Source organism: Haemaphysalis longicornis, unplaced genomic scaffold, assembly GCF_048455015.1.
Source record: "Haemaphysalis longicornis isolate Haplotype H1 unplaced genomic scaffold, Haemaphysalis longicornis Haplotype H1 scaffold_6, whole genome shotgun sequence".
In the NCBI taxonomy this organism is placed as follows: Eukaryota; Metazoa; Arthropoda; class Arachnida; order Ixodida; family Ixodidae; genus Haemaphysalis; species Haemaphysalis longicornis.
Genome location: NW_027526407.1, coordinates 62676787 through 62700877, shown reverse-complemented (window position 1 = coordinate 62700877; position 24091 = coordinate 62676787). Strand labels below are relative to the sequence as shown.

Below are 24091 nucleotides of genomic sequence, written 5' to 3'. Positions count from 1 at the left end.
CCTCGGCGTCTTCGACAGAGCGGAGGTAAGCATGGATTCAAGCGAATAACGGCGAACCCAGCGAACCGAGCAAGTGCGGGCAGCGAGTGGCGCGAACTTGAAGTTCGGTGACACCGCAGCCTGCAGCGCCCAATATGACGCTTTTGGCTCCAACGGCATGCATGCACGAAGCTGGTCCACTCTGCCACGGACGGTTTGGACACGCCCGCCGCAAGCGACACCCGCGCCGCCATTGCGTGCCGATGTATTGCGAGAGAGCCTGCCTCATGCCTAAGGAGAGCGAAAAATCCCGCGCGCGAGAGTTCCATGTATCCATTGTGAGCAAAATCGCGTTCGATGTAAAAGTTTTAAACGCATTTATTTTTGCTAGATTTATACAAACGTTCGATATAGGCAATAATTCGATATATCCATGTTTGATATAAGCAGGCTTTACTGTAAGTCTACGAATGCGCCTTATATCTTTCCCACTATTTTCTTTATTCAGATGCCGTCCAGGAGAAGCTGCCGTCTAAGAGAAGTTAAGCGAAGTATTTCATCATGGCACTAATCAGCGCCAACAGTTGGCGCCTCGATGTCAGCGTCTTCTTGTATGCGGGACGGTGGTTAATTGAGGCACCCTCCGCCACCTACCAATTTCGGTTTCGGTTCAGTTTCGTTCGCACGGTTTTCGAGGGGCTGTGGTTTCAGTCCGATTTACGCAATCTTCCAGCGCGTGCAATACAGTGGGTAACGTTGATGAGTCTAACGATGCCATAGCAACGTAATATAAACAGCGATGTTCAAGTTCATATAGATGCACCATAAATGCTCATGGGAAGGCACATTTCACTTTCGTGTTTTACCGATTCCTATGAAAGAGGTATCAACCACATTTTTATGAACTTTTTCACGCACTGAACACAGGTGCCCAATGTTTTTCTTTCCACGGCAAATTTTTGTTCCACACAGGCACCAGAAACGGACGATCAAGCGAATACTGCTTCGCTTCAACAAATATTCCGGACTGCACTCTACTCGATCAAGAAAACCGTTGCAACCAATGCGGTGCCCAGGCGAGTGGGGTATACTAATAGCTGGCGCGTGCTGCATGGACCAGTGGAAAGCACGGTAGCTGCATAGCCTGCACAAAGGACGACCATATGCTGAGAAGGTTAAGGTATCGCAATACTTTTGTAGAATTAGCGAGTCACGTACTTTGAACAATATCGCAGATTAACGTTGCTCTAATTGAACTTAAAACCACACACAACGTCAATTGAGGTGACTAAGTTTATCCCGGAGTACTGCCGAACTACGAGCGAAATGCCCACCAAAAGAAGCACTTTAAAATGATAAAAACCTTACTCAAACAAAGAATAGCAATGTAATAAAAATGCAACCAAGAAATGAAATCGAACAAAAGCTACAGAGAAAGAACCAACAAAGATGCCCGCTCGGGAACTACCAAGGGCATTTAATTTAGAGGAGCAATTTCTAATCTGTTTTGTGGTATTATAAAACTGCCTTTACGGTTTTCTAGGAATTAAACAAGTGGGGGAGCAAAACAGCCCAGCTGTACTCTACGCAGACCGATTCAAGGAATATCACTGCCCTCTTGCAGCCTTTTAAGAGCTTATTTCAGTGTTTTTACACAATTGTACACTTTCTATTTTTCTCTATTCGGATCAGCAAGCTAACTTGTCTCCTGCCATTTGCATCAAATGTGGTAGTAGTCTGAGCAGACATTTTCATATTTATGATTTTGAAGACATATGAATTATAGCAGTATTGTGAATGACGTATAAAATTTGTCTTTTTTGTTAACTACAGGAACGATCAAAATATTTTTTTCTGGTCGTGTCGTAATAAATACTGCTTCTCATCAATAGCGCGTTTTACTTATATATTGTTATAAATAATCTCTAATACTAGCGGCGCGTGGTATATGACGGAAAATAAACAAAATCAAAAACTGTTTCTTTAGCAGCTTTTGATTTGTTTATATTGATTTTACATTCCAAGATTATTGAATAGTATTTCACGCTCCAAGATATCGCTGTTGCTCTGTTAAAAAACGAAACTATGTTTGCCGCGAAGTTCAGGGGAGAAAGGAAATTTAAAAGAATCGGAGTCACCCCCCCCTTCAAAGGCTGATGACTGGCGCCCGTTCTTTGCACACGATCAACAGATAACACAAAAATTAGGCAAAAATTTAAAGCAACTCTTATTTTTCTCTAATGTTCACGGTGGTAATCCCCAATAAAGAGTTTTGCGTCTCGGAGACGATACATACATAGAACCTTATCCATAAGTATAGCCATGGTGTAACCAAGAGTGCCCAGCAGAAGCTCAGTTTTCATGCCAATGCGTCGTGTGAACATGCACGCAGGGGCATAGCAGGGCGCAACGCAGACGCTTCGCGACCCGGGGGAGTCAGGCCAAGTCCTGACCACCTAACGGGCCCTGGCGGTCGCGGCGGCACTGTGGACCTCCTCCACTCCCAATACCTGATCCCGATTGACGAAAAAAAATGTATTCCTTCCTTCATTCCTTCCTTCGGCGTAGTCACCGCTGTAGCGCGAAGATGCAGCTCGCACCTACTTTTACTATTTTACGTTGAAACAAGCATTTACTCTAACCGGCACCACCGCTATCCAATCCTTTCGCTGGGAAAGAAAGAGTCATTAGACGCGTCCACTGGAAAACCGCAAACTTCAGCATGAAGTGATTTGAACGCTAGATTAACGGGAGTATGCATTTTCCCTTTTTTTGAGTGGAGGAAAAAAGCTTTCGTTTATTTACTTCGCTTTATTGCATGTGCATCCCAGCTTTGTCCTAAAGCTGGTGCCTAAAGTTTTAAGTGCAATGCACTTCTTAAGCGACCCTGAACCTGCGTCCACCGACGATGTCCGCGCACGTGGAGATGGGCGCGCGCAGCCTGGCCGCTGACATGGCACATACCCACGTGGGGGATTGGCCAGGAATCTCCTCGTCTTCCTTGGCAACGGGGGGAGATGGGCGCGCGCTGCCTGGCCGCTGACATGGCACATACCCACGTGGGGGATTGGCCAAGAATCGGGCTTGAGAAGGGCTAATGCACCTGCTTAAAGGAGTACTGACACGAAATTTCAAAGCTGAGATCCGCTCTAGCAATCAAGTACAACGACAACACAAATAGGTGTCTGTGAATAAATGCATCTTTCTTTCTTTGTAGTTGTGTGTGTGTGTGTGATCTCTATTTCGCGAACGTTACCGAACCGCGCAAATTCAACTCGTGCATTCGCACTTTCACATTCGTCCCCTCGGGGAAATGCGGGGAATTTTTTTTGTTGTCCGCAACGTTTTAACTAAATTGCTATAATGTGTTCGTGTAATATGGCTACTAAGCGTTCAGTGTAAAGAGTCTAAACTTACGTGCAGGCTATTTTGGTGGAACAATCGAATGAACACGCACGGGTTAGTAAAAAACAGCCAAGGAATTAAGTACGATTTCAATCAAACAAGGCGGTGGTACAAAGCCTCCAATACCGACTTGTCGGAACTGATATAACAATATAGTTTGGAAGACGTGGTGCAGATCACGCACTTTCTAGGAACAAATCTACCTCGTGTCTAGACAGTGTATACATCTCGCTTAAACAGATATGCGTCAAATCTAGGCCATTGACGAGTCTTTTATGCCCCATTGCTCAGTGGAGCTATTCATGAGAAAACAAAACCCGGACTCACGCTTAACATATGACTTCTGAAAGTTTAATTGAAAGCTATTACACTACAAGCCTTTTACCCCACTCATACCGAAAAAATAGGGTCGCTTCGCAGTAGTGGGGCATAGACTGGGCAAACCGCGAAGCTGTCCACCCCACCTATCGTATTCTTGGTTCGGTTCAGCCTATACGTTCCGTCAAGCTTGGAGGCTCAACAAAGTTCTCAACGTGGTGCCGTCATTAGCCCTTGCAAAGAGCAATCAACGCTCTGTCATTAAAGTGTGTACAATGTACGCGAGCTAGTAACTTCGGATCTTCTGCAACGCACTGAAGTTTCGCCGCTGTTTCACCGGCGTGATATTCGGAATGGAACCGAAGTCGTCACATCTTTTCTCGAATAGCGTCGCGGCGGCTTTCATGCCGTGCTCTCCTTCAGTCGTCCCTTCTCTCTCTCCATTGGAGACCGGGCTGTTGCACCTCACACGGAGTTCGGAACTTGGCGCTGAAATGTCTCCATGACTGGCAGGCCCGGATCATTTTGAACTCAGGCTTTCACACCTCTTCCGAAGTGAATCGCGTTAGCACGTGCTAGAACCAGCGGCACCCAGCTTCGCGAACTCGGCGTCTGTAGCACGAGCTTTTCTTTGCTTCCCACTTGAGGCGTGAACGCACGGAAACTCGTGAGCACAACAGCACGCGAGAGATCATATCATGAACGCTCGGCAGAGTGTTCAGAAGGGTTGGGCGGGGCCGGTGCGTGGGATGGCGTCATCACTTGGCAGGGGTTTCTTGCGGACGTTCGGCAGCCCAATGCCAGCTTAAACAGCATTGGTGTTAAAAATATTCAGAGGGATTAAAAACAATGGAAAATTTCGAAAAATACGAATGGAGAATAGAAGGAGATGCCCAGAACAAAAATAAGATTAAAGCAACCGAGAGTGCCACTTGCATGAAGCAGAAAGAAAAAAAATACACTAGAAAAAATCGTAGCAGTTATCGCGGACAAATCATTATGCCTGAAAGGGGCGATTCCTGGCGTGGTCGAAGACAATATGCTGGACATAAGGCAGAAGGCAGATATAATAAAAAAACACTACTATCGAGGTAGGTTCTTGCCGGCACGAGAGGAGCGCCTGGAGTGCGCAGTGGGCAAGCTCGGGAAAGAAAAATGTACGGGCAGCGAAATCTAATAAAGGAGGAGGAGTGAAAGGCCTGCTTCATAGATGCACCTGAAGATATTGAGCGCGCTTTCTTTGAGCGTTACCATTTGACACTGGGGAACGCAAGATTTTTTGTTGTGAGGTTCTCGAAGAGAGGGGCAACAGAGAACGTCAAATTAGAAAAAACAAATCAAAACAACATAAAGCAGCAAAAGATAACATAACGTAACACAACACAACACCACATCGCACAATATAACACAAAATAACACATCACCACACAACGCAGACACATACACACACATACACACACACAAACACATGCACAAAGACGCACGCACGCACGCGCGCGCGCAGTCATACGGGAATTATTCAATAAAAGTAAAAAAAAAACATTGGGCAGCCGTGCCGTATTGCACGTGACTCTTGTGTTTTTTTAATTTATCTCAGGCGAAATTGTGAAATTCGGGTTTGTTGCTTTGAGGACATGCACTGAAGCTTGATAAGCCTGGCGCGTAGTTCGCGGAATAACAATAATTAATAATATTGTTAGGCACACTACACCACCTCCCCTAATAACTGCTCGAACTAAACAGCTTGAACTAAAAGTCTGTTGTGCTGAAGCCTGCCACCGTAAGTGTGTGTGAAGACGTTCTGCTTACATCTATGCACCCTCCTTTTGCCCAGAACTTTAGAGGGAGTGTTTGGTACCCTCTACCCATACCATGTTTACGCCGGTGCCAGGGACTCTTCGCCTTGCGTGATACTCATTTTATAAATGTAATAATGATTTTCTCGGTGTTATGCAGCGACTAACGAACTAAGAAAATTTGGGGTAGCCAATATTCATTCACGAAGTTGGAAGTGCGATAGAAAATTTCGCACTGGTAAGACACATGAGTCAGCCGATTTAACCTGGTCGTCTGTGGTGTATTCAGAAAACCGGCGCCCCTTATTCTAGGTGCGGCTTACAACGACACGTACGAACTAAATCCGCTGCCGTGTATCCGGGAATTCGGCTCCCCAGCGCATGAAACTGTTTTGCATTAACGTGCCTGCAAGCTTTCGGTCAATAATGAAATGGAGAGTTCCCATGACGTATAATAATTTCACTACCTGGTTAATCGCAAAAAAACTACTTCGGAATCTTCAATAGAATTGCTACTCTCTCATACAGGGCATCCCTCTTAGGTTCTTCTTTTTGCTGTATACATAGAGGCACTGCCTTTGAGAATCGCCCAAAATACTAACAGAAGGTTCACAATTTCTTATTCAGATGTCACCAGAAAGCGTCTAGCCTCTGCAGACCATACGTGGCGGTGTTTGGTGCAAATACCAGTCGTCTTAGACGTGTTGTCTAAACAGTAAAGTTCTGTTGCGGAGAACATACGGGACAGTATACGCTGACCAATATCGATGCTCGGCATTCTGCTTCTCTAGATGCGCACATACGTAAACAACACTAAGCTCAAGGTGCGCCAATTGACCCCAAACAGTTGGCTACACTCTAAGCGCGAGGAGGGCAGAATGGTGAGTTTCTTCGAAATAAGAAGCCGAACAAGTGGCAGCACTTCTGGAAGTCTGACACCACCACTCGCATTCACCGGTGTGGAATAACTCTGAAGTACCTAAAGATACGCATGCACCATAGTTGTTAATAGGTTTAGTCGAAATTGCCCTGACTAAATTGAAAAATAATTTGGTGTCTTTCTGGAAGCTTTTACAGCCTGGTTATAGTATTAGTCTGAAGTTCTGAACAATGCGAAACATCATGTGCGTGGTGGTTGTCGGCAGCAGAAAGGGCCCGAAGGTACAAAGCGTGAAAAAAAAGTCGTAACTGTGTAGAACCCCAATGTCTAGAACAGGCGCCGCTTTCATGCTGGATTCCGGCTATACAGCCATAAGCACAGAATGATGCCTGCGTGCTCACTTCACTCAACAAACTGTACCACGCGTTGAACGCAACTTTTAAAGACAAAATTATGCTGACCTGTCTCCTAACAAAATGGCGCGTCCTGTGTTTAGAGATCAGTCTCGACGCTTTCGTGATGTCCAAAAACGACAACTGTTGGCCTTTTATATTCCTCATGCTTCTTCCAGAACTACGAGAAGGGAGACATGGACCCCTAAGTACATTTATTGTATTACCCTTGATTTTCAAATGCCGTTCATATGTCTTGTAAAAGAAATGACAATTTTATTGTAAGAAATGACTAACAGAAATGACCATTTTATTCTTGCTTCTCTCGTCCACACTACAGTTGAGCATTGCTCCTCGCGCCTTTCTTGCGAACATATGACTTCTTCCCTCATCTGCAGTGCAATGTTTTTTGTTGTTGTTGCTGCTTTGGGAACTTAAGATGGTGCCTGAAACTATGGCGGCTGGTCCCTGGTAGTTCAATTACTGTGATGACGTTTTTTTTCTTCCTATACTAACGGTTACAAACAAGTATCCTTTTGAAAACTTCAGCTTGAACTAAAGGTCGGTTATGCCAAAGCCTGCCACCTTAGTCGATGCGAAGACGTTTTGCTTACATTCACGACTTCTTAGTGGTAATTGTGCCATCACTTTACACAGATACACGCACTTTTCTTGTCTAAAGCAAAAAAAACAGAGCAACGATTAGTAGAGAACACTTTAAACCCCAACATTAGGGTGAATTTTTTTGAGCAATGTATTTTTACATCGAATTATTTATTTACATTGAATTATTTACATTGAATTAGAATTTATTGAATTAGAATTTACATTGAATTAGAACTTAGTTTCAGTTGTAAGAAGGAAAACAATTATTATAGCTTGCAACAACGAAGAACCAGATGGTCTTTGAAGCATGCCTTACAATCACTAGCCATGGTTTTATTAGAACTGAATGCAAAAAAATTGACGCAGGACAATGAAGGAGTACACAGATAGCCGCCTATTTGAAACGGTAATTATGGTGCACAAAACGTCAACTTACACATCAAGAACCCATTATTGCTGATCATCTGCCAACGAATCCTCCAGCTCCACAGCAAAATGTCATCAGAGGTGATTGTGTCATGGCTTCCTGGTAAGAGCTTGAGCCGTGGGGCTATTACATAAAAAAAACTACGAAAGCTTCATATATGCGTTGGTCACAATAGGTATATCTTGCAAACGAGTCCACAATAACCCGAGCACACTTGACAAAAAACTGGAATTGCTATCGTGTATGTTCGCGAGGCTCCATCTCCTGCTGGGAGGGTGGCGTCGCATACTTACAGGAAGTTGTGAAAAAAGACGTTAGCTTGACGTTTTATCTGCGCTACATGAATTAATATATAAATTCGCAATCATATTATCCGGGTACTGCCGTTTGGGGGATATGAGTGTGCTGCTGCCAATGTCAGGTCGTAGCGGATAGACTGGCTGTGTGGCTTGGCAGCCATCAACACTAAGAAATTATGAATAAAGCTTCAGTTTTGGCTTGTTGGCTGCATGACACATCAATAAATCCGCGTGACAATTCAATAAACATACCCAGTTGCTAGTCAGCGCCCGTATAGCCTTTTCTGTACATTCCCATCACTTTGTTGTGTTGACGTATACTAAATTGTCTTGGTTGGAGACAGTTGCAAGTTGTGACCTGTAATATATCTCTCAACGTTCAAGAGCACCGACTGAAGTATCCTTTCCGTATGCTCAATTTCTCGACAGTCCGGCGCTTGCACCTACAAGATTGCGCCATCAGCATACATGGCAAAGCTCTGGCTAGCGTGTTCGCAGCCAGATTTAAGAGCATTGCAACTAGTATGAAACCAGGTTGCAGCCTTCTCTGAAGGAAGAGTGTTTGTGGTGTCCCTCCATCATCCTTGCTCGAGAGAAGAATTTGGTTGGAATAATTTGGCTTTTTACTGGAAATAACCAACAGACGTCTACGTACATTGACTGGGTCAGGTCAGTGGGGAAAGCCAAAGCGAGCTCCTGGAGTATGCCTGCTTGTGTAACATCAAGAAATGTTTTGTGCCGGTGCCATACCAGCAGGAAGCCCCTCCGAGGCTTCGGAACACCGATGAAAATCCCTACGCAGTAAGTGATTGATTGATTATGAGGTTTATGCGGCGACGCTGCACAGACGATGAGACGCGCTCTAGTGGAGGGCTCCGGATTTATTATAACCACCGGGGGTCTTTAACGGGCGCCGAAATCTCGAACACACGGTCGTTTCCGCTTTTATTCTCCACTACAAAAGGGGCCGCCGGGAGCAGGAATCAAACCCGCGTCCTTGGGGTCAGCAGCACAACGCTTTAGCCATTGAGTGACCGAGGCGGCTTCTACGCAATAACCATAAGTAGTTTGGAGTACCAAGAATTGTCCGGGAAGAATAATATCCTGGGGAAATTTCTGTGTCCGTTCAAGGCTATATTGAATTTCGTGTTTGATTAGGTGCTCTATAACTTTTCAAATTGTCGGTGACAGTGAAATTATTCCGAAAAATTTGGCGAAAGTCCACCTGGCTTGGTAAAGGCTTGATTCATTGAAAGTTTCTGGTGGGCGTCTACTAGGTTGTGTTGGAATGAAGAGTTTATCATGATATAATGTCCTGCAGGTCGAACATTACGGAGGTCCTGCTATGTAACGCAGTCATATCCGATATTTCCCGCCCTCGAACTTGCTTCATCTTATACGATCATCTCTCACAGTGGAGCGCGGCGGAGAACCGCAGATAGCATATCGCCCCCCCCCCTTCCGACCTCTTACCAAAAGGGCACACCAGCAGCTATGACGATTTGTTGCTACTTTTCCGGCCCCATTGAAATGTATTCCCGTACGCGTGGTGCTAACAAACCACTATAGAGCGATTTGAGATTCCGAGTGGGGCCTGAAGTGAACCAACTCATGGTATTTAAAGGCTTACATAAGACTTCTACGGAGATTTTCAACCCCCTCGCCCATCTGCCAAATCACCCCAAAAGGGCTCAAACTTGTTTTTGAAGAAGTGGTTCATGCATTCATATATAAGCAATCCACACCAACCCGCCTAAAGAAAGTACTGATCACACAGTGAAGACACACTTTCTGACATCGTCTTCTTTTGAGGGCTAGGTATGACGGAAACAAGCACCAGGAATGGTTTCGCCGCTCTTATGATGCACTTACACTGCTTGACAGTTGGTTCTGAGTTACAATTGCCTTTGGGTTTTCTATCCCCCGTACACTGTTGTTCTAAAACCATTCCTAATATGAGTTTAAAGTAAACTTATTTGATCCCGTTTTTACGTTGAGCTTACCGTGAAAACGTCGCTCCACAGCAGTCTTGTTTTAGGGACCCTATGGGTTCGGCATTATGCCGGGGGTCACAGTGCGCAGATCATTACCCTCTTGACACGTAATCATGCAAATTGGAGTCGAATACCTCAGAGCACAGAAACGCTAGAAGAATTCTTCCAACTGATACTGTGTGGAAACACGACTGCCTCTACCTTTACAGTACAAACATAGCCACTTACTGCAGTTAACAACAAGGTGATTGTTTATTTTGGGTAATTGGGCGGCTGATAGTGGTAATTACATTCTTACTTCGCCTCCCACTAGCCACATAACGTATTTCCACGGGTGGTCTTTGCGTGCCTCCCGGTGCCCAATTTAAGCAAATCATAAAGCCTGCATACAGGTTGCAAGCTATCATGCAGCAAGATTGGAAAAAAATAAAGATGGCGTTACTCGAAGAAAACCTAGTGCACAAGGTTTTTATTACACGGGAGTGCCGGCCAGTAACTTGTTCATATATTAGGTTTACTTAAGTAATTGTAACTAATTATCCAGCTCGAGAAGTACTGTCCCTATCATTAAAGTGTCAATATGTCACTTGTAGGTACGCAGGAGGCACTTCTGACAGTGGTATTTTCACCGATGGACTAATTGCGTATTCGTTTTTACTCACTGATAAAGAAACCCCGCGAAATATAAAAAATACCCCGTGACGGCACTCCCTCTCATTTCATATGCCAGCGCCCTCAAATACGCTAATTGAAACCAACTGCTTTGACTGTGGCACGCCCGAAGACAACGCATCACATTGAGAATGGAATACATGGAAGAACCAGCAGCAGCAAGTGTCGCGGTGCATGTGGGGCAGGTGACGCACAAATTTGGTCGCAATTTCTTTTTTTCTTTTTAGTTATTTTATTCTCAGAGGGAGCCTGTTCGAGGGCACTGCTTCATGAATCGGGCGAGAGCGCCGGCACGTAGTATTTTCTAATATTTCGCGGGGGTTTCGTTATCAATCACAATAAAGAGACCGGAACCAGTTAGTAACTGAAACTACCGACGTTAGATGCCTCTAGTGGGTACTCAAAAGTGCCAAATTGGCACTAGTCATTAACCTCACCAGTTAGATAAATAATTACAATTTTAGTTTAATCTCACTAACAAACATTTACTGCTCGCGACTTCACTGTACTATAAATATTATGCCCTAGGCTTTTTTTCAAGGAGCACCATTGCTCTTTTTAAAAATCTTGGGGCATAATAGCTGGGAAACATTGTAGCAAAGACTATGAGTGGAGGCCCGGAAGAAGTAGCTGAAACGCAGCGCTGTCCGCCCAAGCGGCTACGCAGTGCATCGGTGAGAGAAGACAGAAAAAGAACAAGAAGGATGTTTCGACGGGGAGCTCGCTTCACCGTGTGCTCGGCCCTCGCCTGTGTACGCTGCGACCATCAATATACCCCTCTTCAATCGGCTACCCAGTCGTTTGCATTATAAAGTATGTATATATATATATATATATATATATATATATATATATATATATATATATATATATTATATATATATATAAGACAGAAATAAGAATTGGCAGTCAAGAAGACCTTGGAAAGCAAAGGGGAGGATGTAGTGGCTCAAGATAAAGAATTTAGAAATTAAGAAAGTGGAGAGAAAATGCCCGCCAGGTGGGATCCGAGCCCACGACCTCCAGAATACCGGTCTGGTGCGATAACCACTACGCTACCGGCGGGGCTACTTTAGCCTCCACTTTCTGGGGTATTTATGTTCAGGTGTTTTTGTTTCCTGCGCTTGGGGGTGGTAGCCAGCGCCACTCGGACTACTCGGGGTGAAGGGGGCCTTCTTTATAACCCCCGGGCCGTGACTCGAGCGTCTACGACATGTCGAGAGTGGTCGACCAGCGTTGAACTCTCTTAAGCTCCCTATGGCACCAAGACTGCCAGAACAGAGGCCCTCGCTATGCATGTAGCGAATCAGAATAGGAAATGAGGGGCTCGTTGAAAATAAGACAGAAATAAGAATTGGCAGTCAAGAAGACCTCGGAAAGCAAAGGGGAGGATGTAGTAGCTCAAGATAAAGAATTTGGAAAATAAGAAAGTGGAGAAAAAGATTTCGGCAGCTGCTGCGGCAGCTGTTCTGTTTAAAGCGACAAGCAAAACAGGTGTGTGTCGAGCGTTCCACCCTTGAGAATAACCCTTGGTGGTTTAAATTGTTACCCCTCCACTCAGGCTTGTCGTGGCTCACGTGTACAACCGATTGTTAAGCCCACATATTTGAATTTTTACAGGAAACACAAAGAAAATTTTATTACTCTGATGCAGTAAAAGGCCTCTACGCTGCTAATGCACATTTCTAACCTCCCTGAGTACGCGACAATGGTGATTTTGTGTTTATTTCTCAACCTTGACGGCGCCCCCATTTTGAAGTGTACCATCCGCCTCTTCCGTTTCTCCAAGATGGCGCTGTAGATGCTTGAGAGCTGCAGTCACAAGAGCAATTCGGTGTAGTCATCCCAGGCCGGTGTGTCACGGGTTGAGGGGGTGTTTTCGTTGTGGGCATGGGTGTAGTTATATTTGCCACTTTTGCAGGTGGCTGATAAGCAATACACTCCCCGCGGATGCAAACCTAAATAGAGAAGTCATCATCATCATCATCATCGTCATCATCATCAGCCTATCTACGCCCACTGCAGGGCAAAGGCCTCTCCCATTATTCTCCAATTGCCTCGGTCCTGTGCCAACTGTGACCAATTCATCCCCGCAAACTTCTTGATCTCATCTGCCCATCTAACTTTCTGCCGCCCCCTGAAACGCTTGCTTTCTCTAGGGATCCACTCTGTTACCCTTAATGACCAGCGGTTATCTTGCCTTCGCATTACATGCCCTGCCCACGTCCATTTCTTCTTCTTAATTTATCCTAAAATGTCTTTAACACCAGTTTGCTGTCTGACCCACTCTGCTCTCTTCTTGTCCCTTAATGTTACACCTATCATTTTCCTCTCCATTGCCCGCTGAGTCGTTCTCAATTTAAGTTGAACCCTCTTAGTGAGCCTCCAAGTTTCTGCCCCGTAGGTGAGTACCGGTAAGATGCAGCTGTCATACACTTTCTTCTTCAGCGACAATGGAAGGCTGCTATTCATTATCTGAGAATGTCTGCCATATGCACCCCACCCCATTCTGATCCTTCTAATTATCTCTGCCTCATGGTTGGGATCTGGGGTCACAACTTGGCCTATGTATATATATTCGCTTACAACTTCCACTGCCTCGCCATCTATCTCAAACTGCTGTGCTGTCCCGAGGTTATTGATCATTACTTTAGTTTTCTGCATATTATATTTCAGGCCAACGGTTCTACTCTGTTCGCCCAGTGCGGAAAGCATGCTTTGCAATTCGTCTCCCGAGTTACTTAGCAAGGCAACGTAATCAGCAAATCTGAGGTTACTGAGGTATTCTCCATTAACCATTCCTCCCACCTATTCCCAATCCAACGTTCTGAATACTTCTTGTAAGCACGCTGTGAATAAAATTGGAGAGATTGTGTCTCCTTGTCTGACACCCTTCCTTATAGGTATTTTACTGCTCTCCCTATGGAGGATGATGGTAGCTGTAGACCCATTATAGATATCCTCTAGTATTCTTACATAATGCTCATCTACCCCCTGGTTCCGTAATGCCCGAATGACTGCTAGCGTTTCGACCGAGTCAAATGCTTTCTCATAATCTATGAAGGCTATATATAGGGGTTCAGTATACTCAGCGCACTTCTCTATCACCTGATTGATGGTGTGAATATGGTCCATTGTTGAATAACCTTTACGGAACCCTGCTTGATCTTTAGGGTGACTGAAATCTAAGGTTGCAGAGATTCGGTTAGCGATTATCTTGGTAAATACCTTGTAGACGACTGACAGTAAGCTGATCGGCCTGTAATTTTTCAAGTCCTTCATGTCGCCTTTCTTATGAATTAGGATGATGTTAGCGTTCTTCCAAGATTCCGGTACCATTGCGGTCATTAGGCATTGCGTATACAGGTTTGCCAGTTTTTCAAGTACAATTTCTCCGCCATCCTTCAAGAGGTCTGCTGTTATCTGATCCTCACCAGGTGCTTTGCCCCCTTTCATTTCTTTCAAAGCCTTCCTTACTTCTTCGGTCGTTACTGGTGGGATGTCTATCTCCTGTGAACTACTGTCTCGTTCGGCATTATCCTGTGTGTCCCGGCTACTGTACAGATCCCTATAGAACTCCTCGGCCACTGTGACTATTTTATCCCTATTTGTGATGACATTGCCTTGCTTGTCCTTATTGCATACATCTGATTTTTCCCCACGCCAAGACGTATCTTCACTGCTTTCAGGCTACCTCCGTTCTTTACAGCGTATTCGATCCTCTCCATATTATACTTCCGTATGTCAGCTGTATTACGCTTATTGATTAACTTCGAGAGCTCGGCTAGTTCTATTCTGTCAGCTGCGGTGGAGATTCTCATGGTTTGCCGTTTCCTGATTAGATCTTTCGTCTTCTGAGAAAGTTTACCAGTATCCTGTCTAGCCTTACTGCCCCCGACTTCTACTGCACACTCCGTGAGAATGCGTGTAAGGTTGTCGCTGGCTTCCTGTGTCGTAAGCTCGGCTTCCTCGTTAAGGGCGGAATATCGGTTCGGCAGCGCGATCCTGAATTCTTCTACTTTACGTCTTACTGTTAGCTCATTTATCGGCTTCTTACGTACTAGCTTGTTGCGGTCCCTCCTCAAATCTAGCCTAATTCGAGATCTTACCATACGGTGGTCACTACACCTTACCCTTCCGAGCACTTCCACATCCTGCACGACGCCAGGGTTATCGCATAATATGAAGTCTATTTCATTTTTGTGCTCCCCATTCGGGCTCCTCCAGGTCCCCTTCCGACTCTTCCGTTTACAGAAGAAGGTATTCATTATGCGTAGGTTATTCCGTTCTGCAAACTCAACTAGTAGGTCCCCCCTGCTATTTCTACAGCCCAGACCATAGTTCCCAACTGCCTTGTCTCCAGCCTGATTCTTGCCTACTTTAGCATTTAAGTCCCCCATAACTACGGTATACTGCGTTTTTACTTTACCCATTGCCGATTCCACATCTTCATAGAAGCGTTCCACTACTTGGTCGTCGTGGCTGGATGTGGGCGCGTAGCCCTGCACCACCTTGAGCTTGTACCTCTTATTGAGCCTAATTACAAGACCTGCTGCCCTTTCGTTAATGCTATAGTATTCGTCTATGTTGCCAGCTATGTTTTTATTGACTAGAAATCCCACTCCCAGTTCTCTTCTGTCCTCTAGACCACGGTAACATAGGACGTGTCCATTTTTCAGCACCGTAAAGGCTTCGCCCGCCCTCCTAACCTCGCTAAGCCCTATTACATCCCATTTAATGCCCTCTAATTCCTCGAACAACACCTCTAGACTCTCTTCACTAGATGAAATTCTAGTGTTAATCGTTGCGAGGTTCAGATTCCAATGGCGGCCTGTCCGGATCCAGGGATTCTTAGCACCCTCTGCTGCGTCAGAGGTCTGACCGCCGCCGTGGTCAGTTGCTTCGCAGCCGCTGGGGACTGAGGGCCGTGGGTTAATTGACGTATTCATGGGAGGTTGTGGCCGTTACTACACCAGGGTGGCCAATCCTGCTCTGGTGAGGGAGTGCATTACCGGCAATGGTCGCCGGGGTCAGGCCACACCCCAAGCCCCTTTGTGCAATTCCATCAATACGCGGATTTTTTTTTTAATCCGGTGGGAATTGTCCGGCACCGAGATTCGAACCACGGTCCTTCGGCACACGAGGCGGGTGTTCTACCCCTACGCCATCGCTGCAATAGAGAAGTGTATTAGCATAATTTTTTTTTCGGTATTTGCAAACGAACAACCAGCATGCTTCGCACAAACACGTACTTCACCGCTCCACTCAGCTATTATATTTTGCATTTTGGCCTATGTTGGTTCTTTTGAAGGGAAGCATTATAGTCTACACTGATGCCGTTGTGCACCAATACGCCTTGCAGGAAAGCCAATTTTTGTCTGACGACGGTTATGAATGATAATGGGTGAATTGAAAGAAAAAAATCAATGATTCCTCGGTCTAACGACAAGGACAGAAAAACCCAAACATTTAGTTATTTAGTTTGTCGTTTGATCGTGAAGTATAGTTACCGCCGTCTAACGAAGACGATAGTTGACGCGAAGCTTTCTCGTGAAGGATTCTTTGGTTGGACAATTTCAACCAAATTGGTGCGTACCTTCCATGTTGGAGGTACTTACTCGCTGTGTTCGAATGGCTACCGTAATGGGTAAATCACATATTGTTCGTTCACTGGAGGCGCAGACTGCCTTTAAGCAACGAGCGCGAGCGGGTACGCGAGCACGCCCGAGCTAATCGGGAGAATCCGCAGGTTCATCTCGCCGAAAAGGTAGCGGTCAAGCGAAGTCGAAAAAATCCTGAGGTTTGCAAGCGGGATAATGAGCTTTTGCCGCTTCGCCATAACAGACGCAACTGTAAACCATCGGATGGTGCGACGCGCAGAATAAGCTAGAATACAGCATCGTCATCGTCGTCATCGTCGAAAAAAACCCGAAGCAGACCTTTGCAAAAGATTACCAGACCTAAGGATTGTGTCTTCATTCTCCCACCTTACTTCAAACAAATCAACTGCCCGTCCGTCTAAGGACAACTGTGGGAAAACGCGAAGAAGCTTTAGTGCGTCTACCATTGTCGAACGCGCAGAACCAGGCTGAATCCGAGCCAAGCTAACGATACAACGATAAACTCAACGAATGAAGCAGGGCGCTTTCCCTTCGTTGTCGTTAGACAGAGGGGTGGATGATTTTTTTTTGTATTTCTCTTCAGTGTAGGTAGGTTTTGCAACGTGTGCCCGCTTCCCTGATGCAGGCAATTTGTTTTTATGTACTGCACATTTTCTCTGTCAATATTTTTTGTATTTTGCCTCAATAGTTGTTAAAGGCGCTTTTACTTCTGGTGCATTCGCCTTTAACATGCTAACCTTCATGGTTTTCTTCTTTTTAAGGGGTTTCGTAATATACTACAACCTTATTTGCTAACTCTGATGACTTGATAATTAGAAATGAACGACTTGCAATGCGAATGTCTCAAATTTTGGGTTGCCTTCGTCCATTACATCTAAGGCATGGTGCTACCATGTTCCAGGGTTCCTGTATTTCTTTCAAGTACGAACGTGCATTACAACATAAAATTAGAAATATATATATTTTTTGGCGTATCTGTGCTCTTTCCTGTCCTTCTGGTCACAAAGATGATATTTAAAGTAGAACCTACTATTGCAATGAGAACGTTTTGTAGTACCATGGAGGAAAGAACACTCAGGAGGGGCCCCTAGCTTCCCAATGCATTGCAAAAGTGTGAAGAAAGTGACGTCATTTTTCTTGAGCCTATAGACAGTGTTGCCTAGTTTTTTACGGCTGCGGCGGCTAAACATGGCAAATTGTCACGGACATTTTTTTTACGGCGCTTTGAATGTGGCGGCATAGATTCTTTCCTCCATTCCCTGGGGCGTCGTCGTCGTCTGTAATCTGTGAACTACGGCTGATTTCGCAGCGTTTCCTCTATTGTCATTTCCTTTGTGGTCTAGGGCCCTATGCTCGACTGCACAAATTGCCGGCAATTCAGGCAATTTTCCCGAAGTCTTTTCTGATTGGCTTTCAATTTTGGTCACGTGCTTCCGGTTGACAAAGCGGTTGTGTGTGCTGTTGTCATTTTGACGTTTCACGTCGTTTACGGACACCAGTTCTAAAGTTTGCCTTATTTCTCGTTACTAAAGGCGCATAATTCTTGGCCGGCAATGAAAAACCAGACTAAATGCAGCGGACATGACAACGTAAGCCTGTCTTTGCTATTCAACAACAATACTGCTTGTAATACACACCCCCTCTGTGATTGGCTGAGAAGGCGTGACGTAATTTAAACAGTTGGCGGGAACGATTACGTCATGCACTAGGAACTTCAGCCCGCATAAAAGTGACGTAATGCTACGTAACAGCTTGAAAATGGCGGCTGTTTTTGTCGCAAAATACAAGCAAAATAGGGCAAAAAATTGTCCCGGCTTACGGTGCCGCGAAATGTGCGGCAATTTGCAGCAGGCGCAGTTTCGCATGCGCGCTGTTTAAAACATGTTTCCTACCGAAACAAATTATAGTTTCAACTGCTTCCAACTAAGCGATCATGGAACATACAAATAACATGCAGTATTTTGCTTTTATGTTTGGCAATAGAATAAAAATTATTTGTTTGGCGTAAGCGCAACATAAGAGGGCAGTACAAGCCTCTCCATGACAAAGAGAACCCAATGCATGGCATTTGTCCATACTTGTCCTAGTAAGCTGTTGGGTCACATGATCGAACTCAAGAGAAAAATAACAAAGAAAAGTGACTATTTGATTCATTACAGCGCTGATTGCAGTCGAGCTTAACGAATGAGTGAATCGGCGACATCGGTGCGCTCCGCGATTATCAGGCGTAGCGCTTCGCTGCTCTTATGTGTCATAGAAGCGATGGTCGCGGCCGTCTTTTTATGTGATCACGCCATAACCTTGTATTATAGCAGCAGACGATGGCGTGGCGGCGTGGCGGCAGGGAATGTGATAACGCAACAAAGTTTGCATTGAAGCAGAGAGCCCAGCTATGTTAATAAAAGCGATTGGAAGTAATAAATAGACGTGGTAAAAAAATTGTGTGATGTTCTTTAGCTCGACATCCGCCTTTCGCCCGCTTTTGGATCAATGTTTCTCGATCGCCTTGTGGTGTTGGCGCCAAATTTGACCTCCAGAAATGTCTTTTTCTTGTCAGCCTTAGCTACCACCTTAATTTTTATAGTAAATCCCAAGTGTTTTAATATTTTTCTTGCACAATATTTGATACCTTGGTAGCGATTTGTATGAGTGACTCGTCAAATTACACTGCATGGCGTCATAGCTATAGGTGCATCACGTCACTGATTGCTTACGTCGTGCTTACGCAAAAAAACATGGGCGAAATGCCAGCAATTTGTGCAGTCGAGAATAGGGCCCCTAATGTTCCTTCGAAGACAACATGCGATGGCTAATGGTTGACGTGGTCGGTGAGCATTGTTGCCGTTATCTTGTGGCGCGATATCTCGTCGATTCGCGCAGCAGTTTACTATCCTTATCGGTCTGCCATTGAAAAAACATGCCCGCACCTTCCCACGGTCGGAATTAGAGTAAATGCGTCGCAGAGTGGTGGGGGTATCGCGTGAATGTTGCGTAATTGGGTATGGTTTCGGAATGCTTAATTCTTATTTCGTCTTTATTATTCTTATTTATTGAATGAAGGAGAAGCGAAGGCAAGGAGTGTAAAGTTAAAGTCTGTCTTTATTGCTTGGTGCCGTCGTTGTATTGGACGGAGAGGATGACTGCTTTGTGGTCGCTAAAGTGCACTGTCAAGGGGTCTTTGAGGAGCGGTCGTGCAATTGCGTAACTGGTGGAGACGTTGCTTCCATCGCATCTACTCGAGTCAAGCAAAGCGTCAAGTCAAGCGAAAGCCAAGCAAAGACGCCCTTGACTGAATTCCGAACGCACGGTCTGCCGCTTAAATACACACCGCCCGCGTTCGAGGGAGCGGAGTACGGGGGAAAGACGCGCATGCGCACACTTCCGTACACAAGCGCGCGAACTTTCCACGCACCCACCACGCCGTTATCACGTGTACACGCCCTGCCGCCGTTACTGTTGAGCGCGACGCAGCGCATGGGTAGCTACGACGCATGCGCGAACAGACGCGCTCCCCCCGCACCGCCGCAGCTGTTGTTGAGAGCGACGGAGCGCACGGGGTACACGCGCTCCTCCCACACCGCCGCACCTGTTGTTGAGAGCGAGGAGGGTACGGGGGAGAGACGCGCACCTGCGCCTCGACGCGTCGCGGATGTGCAGTGAGCGTGTGGACGGCGCCGACGCCGAAGCGCGACATCGTGCGACTAAGAAATGCTCCGCATTTAAAAGGTGCGTGTTGGCAGCTTCGGCAGCATCGACCCACGTTCTGCTGCGATTTGCTTCAGCTGGGAATCTCTTCTAAACGAACAAAATGCAAAGTGAGGCAGACACGTAGTGCTTCCGTTTTGCTTGAAAAATCGCGCATGGGTGGGTATACGTATCTGTAAAAAGTGATGCCCAATGGCGCCACCGCGAGTGCGACCGGCAATCCGGCCCGCAACAGTGAAGCATCTTGCAAACCACTGCAGCCACGTATTCACATGAAGTGAGATTATACAGTTTTAGATTCACGAGTGTACAGAGTTCACGTACGCAAACGGGAAAAGCGTATGTAGTCCACGCGGATGTAGTTCGCAACTCGGACGCGATGCACGCCTCGCGTAGAGTGCCCGGATGCCTAGCGCCTTCTAGGACCAGACACTAGTAGCCACTCGTGATCCCGCAAGCCTGTTGCTATGACGAGGACAAACGCTACTTCGCCAGGCTTAAGTGAAAAGCGGAGGCTGTTGTTCAACTGAAACTTTGGGTGAGGGTTAGAATGGGCAAATTAAAGGCGAAATCAACAGCTTGGAACATCACATCGCACCGAGGAATCAGCGCCGAAACTGTTTTCGCTTAGAAGCGGGAGGGCGGGGCGCCGCCATGTTGGTCAAATCAAACCGGAAACAGCAGAAGATAGTTGAAAAAGACCCGGGGCTCAATGGGCTCATCAACATGGCGCGTGTGGCTTTACAAACGTGACGTCAAGGCCTCTCCTAACATTTTCTTTCCTCCATGTCTTGTACCCTAAGAACAATTCGGAGATGAAACTTTATGTTTAGAAGGGCCTCCGCCAAAGGCACCATCAAATTAACTGTACTGGTGATAGCCTGCTGACTCATCTTCTTCGCACCGCAGTCTTAAAGGTGGCGAAAGCTCTTGCATTTTTTTGTAGCAACCAGGTTTTGGCTTCGCTGCCTAAACCAAGTCTGTATACAGTAGCATGCTCGTTAAGTTGAATACGTATGGAACTATTGCACCGAAATATCACTATGTATACTGAAGGCACGTTCAATCAGATTTCATTATTTCGAATTTACAGACAGTTCTAACTCTAACATTGGTCCGCATGGATAGGTTCTGGAATAGACTAAGACTACGCCCGACCAAGCAACCACACCGGCGACTTGGTGCCAGGCACATGGATGCAGGAACGAACGTGCTGCCATCGCCTACACACAACACTGCTCACCTTTATAATGGAGACAGTGACAAGGTAAAATAAATTTGGGTTTATTTCAAAATAAATACAACATAGGGGAAGTTCTGGGAGACGTCGTCTTTCCGGACTTCGTTGATGTGAATGCGAGTGCGCAGTTCTCTGACAACAAAAGCTGTTGCTGTCCCTGACAACTACGGAGAGATATTCAAAGTAACAGTGCTGCCGTTGGCTCGGAAATGGGGGCCGGATTGGGGCCCGGTCCATCTCTGCTTCAGTTTGAACAAGGCGAAAAAAATCTTCCGCTGAAGTCACTCCTTAGAGCAAAAAGTTTTGGAGGTCGCCTTCGGAATTGAAAGGAAGACTACAACCAGAGACGTTTTCAAGCATCAAATTGTCGGCATGTCTTAATGCTTCGGTAATCGCAGTATACACTCCTATTAATTTCTTTGCTCATCAAGAAGTGCATCATTTGAACTGAAAGGGCTCCCCCTTGTGATTCGAATTCAGTCTCTTGTACATTACTTGATATGCACGTTGTACACTTTAATTTACTCGTCGCTGCTTTACTGATGCAATCTCGGCTAACTACGCGGGGCAAATTTCGAAATTTGTGGCACCTTGAGAGAATATGACCACCACAACCCCTGTGGCATCTATTCTTGATTGATTGTGGGGTTTAACGCGCCGACGCAACGCAGGCGATGAGGCGCGCCGTAGTGGAGGGCTCCGGATTAATTTTGACCACCTGGGGATCTTTATCGTGCGCCGAAATCTCGTACACACGGGCGTTTTTGCTTTTCGCCTCCATCAGAAAAGCAGCCGCCGCGGCTGTGGCATCTATTCTGAAAGCAGTTCGCCCGTTTCTCGGCCAATACCCTCAAAACCGATGATATAGGTACAAAAACAACTCAGAAGCGGTGCAGGTTTATGGAAGAATGAATACTGCATGTGATCAAGCTAGTTTTTCATTCATATTTGCGAAACGTCATAGGGCTGGCTACATTAAAATTATATTTTTTCAAGAAAAATAGTCTGAAATTTTACTCTTGTTGTGATCTTTACTGTACACCCTTCTTAAATAGATTAGGAACAGCAATGACATTACCAATTCCACAGTCCTATCTGAAGCCGAATACAGATATGTCCATTTTAATGAGTCTAATCTTTTTCGGCGGGCTTAAAACACTGTGTCCAAAGTTGCATATTATGGCTGTGTTTGGCATAGTATGGCGTGTGAGACTTTCTGGTTTAGGACTACCAGTGTGTATCAAGAAACATGTCTGCGCTACTGGCCCGCTGTTTATGAACATAATACAGGAAAGAAAAAATGCGTTTTTGCAGAAACAAATTAGCAAGAATAGGAGAAGCTATTCCACTCCGGGAAAATGGGTTGGCAGTGAAGCTGTATCTAATTACCTTGAGCGGCTGACTAAAGAGGCACTAGTGCGAGGAAAGGAAATGGTCATTAATTCAATTTAGGAAATGAATATTTACACTTAGTCATCATAGTTTTATACCCTGTGCCATTCATATGTTCCTTCAGGGAGATATTTTGGTACGGTAAGTCGGTATATGATCTGTGCATTATTGCAGATATACAGGGTGTCCCAGCTATCATGCACCAAGATTTAAAAAAAGAGAAATAGCGTAACTCGAAGAAAACCTAGTGCATAATGTTCGCAGTACTGTGAAGAAGCGGAGAGTATTTTTTCGTTAATGAGACTTAATTAACTAATTGTAATTAATTATCTAACTCGACAAATACTGTCCCAATCACTAAAGTGTCAATGAGGCACTTGTAGGTAACCACGAGGGGCATCTAACTGCGGTATTTTCAGCGATGAACTAATTGCGTACACATTTATTCTGACTGATAAAGAAAACCCGCGAAATATGAAAAATACCACGTGACGGCGCCTCCGCGCGCACCGTAAAGCAACGCCCTCAAACAGGCTGCCTCTGAGTTAGCCAGAATGAAATAGACAAAAGAAAGAAAGAAGAAATCGCAAGCGAGTTTGTTCCTTATCTGCACACGCGTCCCGCGAATCTTGCTGCTGCTGCTCCTTCCATGCATGCTATTATCAAGGTGATACGCTGTCTCTTCGGGCGGATAACACGCGAAGCAGTTGCTTTCAATCAGCTTTGTTTGGGGACGCTGCTTTACAATGCGCGCGTAAGCGTCGTCACGTGGTATTTTTCATATTTCGCGGGTTTTCTTTATCAGTCAGAATAAATGTGTACGCAATTAGTTCATCGCTGAAAATACCGCAGTTAGATGCCCCTCGTGGTTACCTACAAGTGCCTCATTGACACTTTAGTGATTAGGACAGTATTTCTCGAGTTAGATAATTAATTACAAATAATTAATTAAGTCTCATTAACGAAAAAAATACTCTCCACTACTTCACAGTACTGCGAACATTATGCACTAGATTTTCTTGGAGTTACGCTATTTCTCTTTTTTTAAATCTTGGTGCATGATAGCTGGGACACCCTGTATACAAAACATTATATCAGTGCTAAAGCTTTTCCCAAGTTACCCTGAGGAGACCCTGTCGTCTGGTTTAAAGAGATCTCAATTGAAGATACCAACGACTGTAACCAATTGGTTCTATCCATGTTAAACGCAGACATAGTGCATGTGCACAAAGTTCTAGTTCACAGCTTTCATTGGGATATGTATACGGTAAACAAAAAGAGTCCGGCGATCGTCCTTACATCACATGCCCAAGCCAAGGATTTTTGTCTTCAGAAGCGGCAACTTATGGGCGAAAAGAAAAAAAA

At 45.3% G+C, this 24091-nt stretch overlaps 1 protein-coding gene across 1 annotated transcript in view; it reads right to left on the bottom strand.

Annotated features, from left to right (window-relative positions):
• LOC144143045 (venom metalloproteinase BumaMPs1-like) overlaps window positions 1-16371 on the bottom strand; it is a gene marked incomplete at its 3' end in the record, with an annotated part of 58170 nt that extends 41799 nt beyond the window's left edge. Inside the window, 1 exon segment of the mRNA XM_077674866.1 lies at window positions 16365-16371. Coding sequence (XP_077530992.1) covers window positions 16365-16371 — 7 coding nt within the window.
• Between the last annotated feature and the right edge of the window lie 7720 nt (window positions 16372-24091).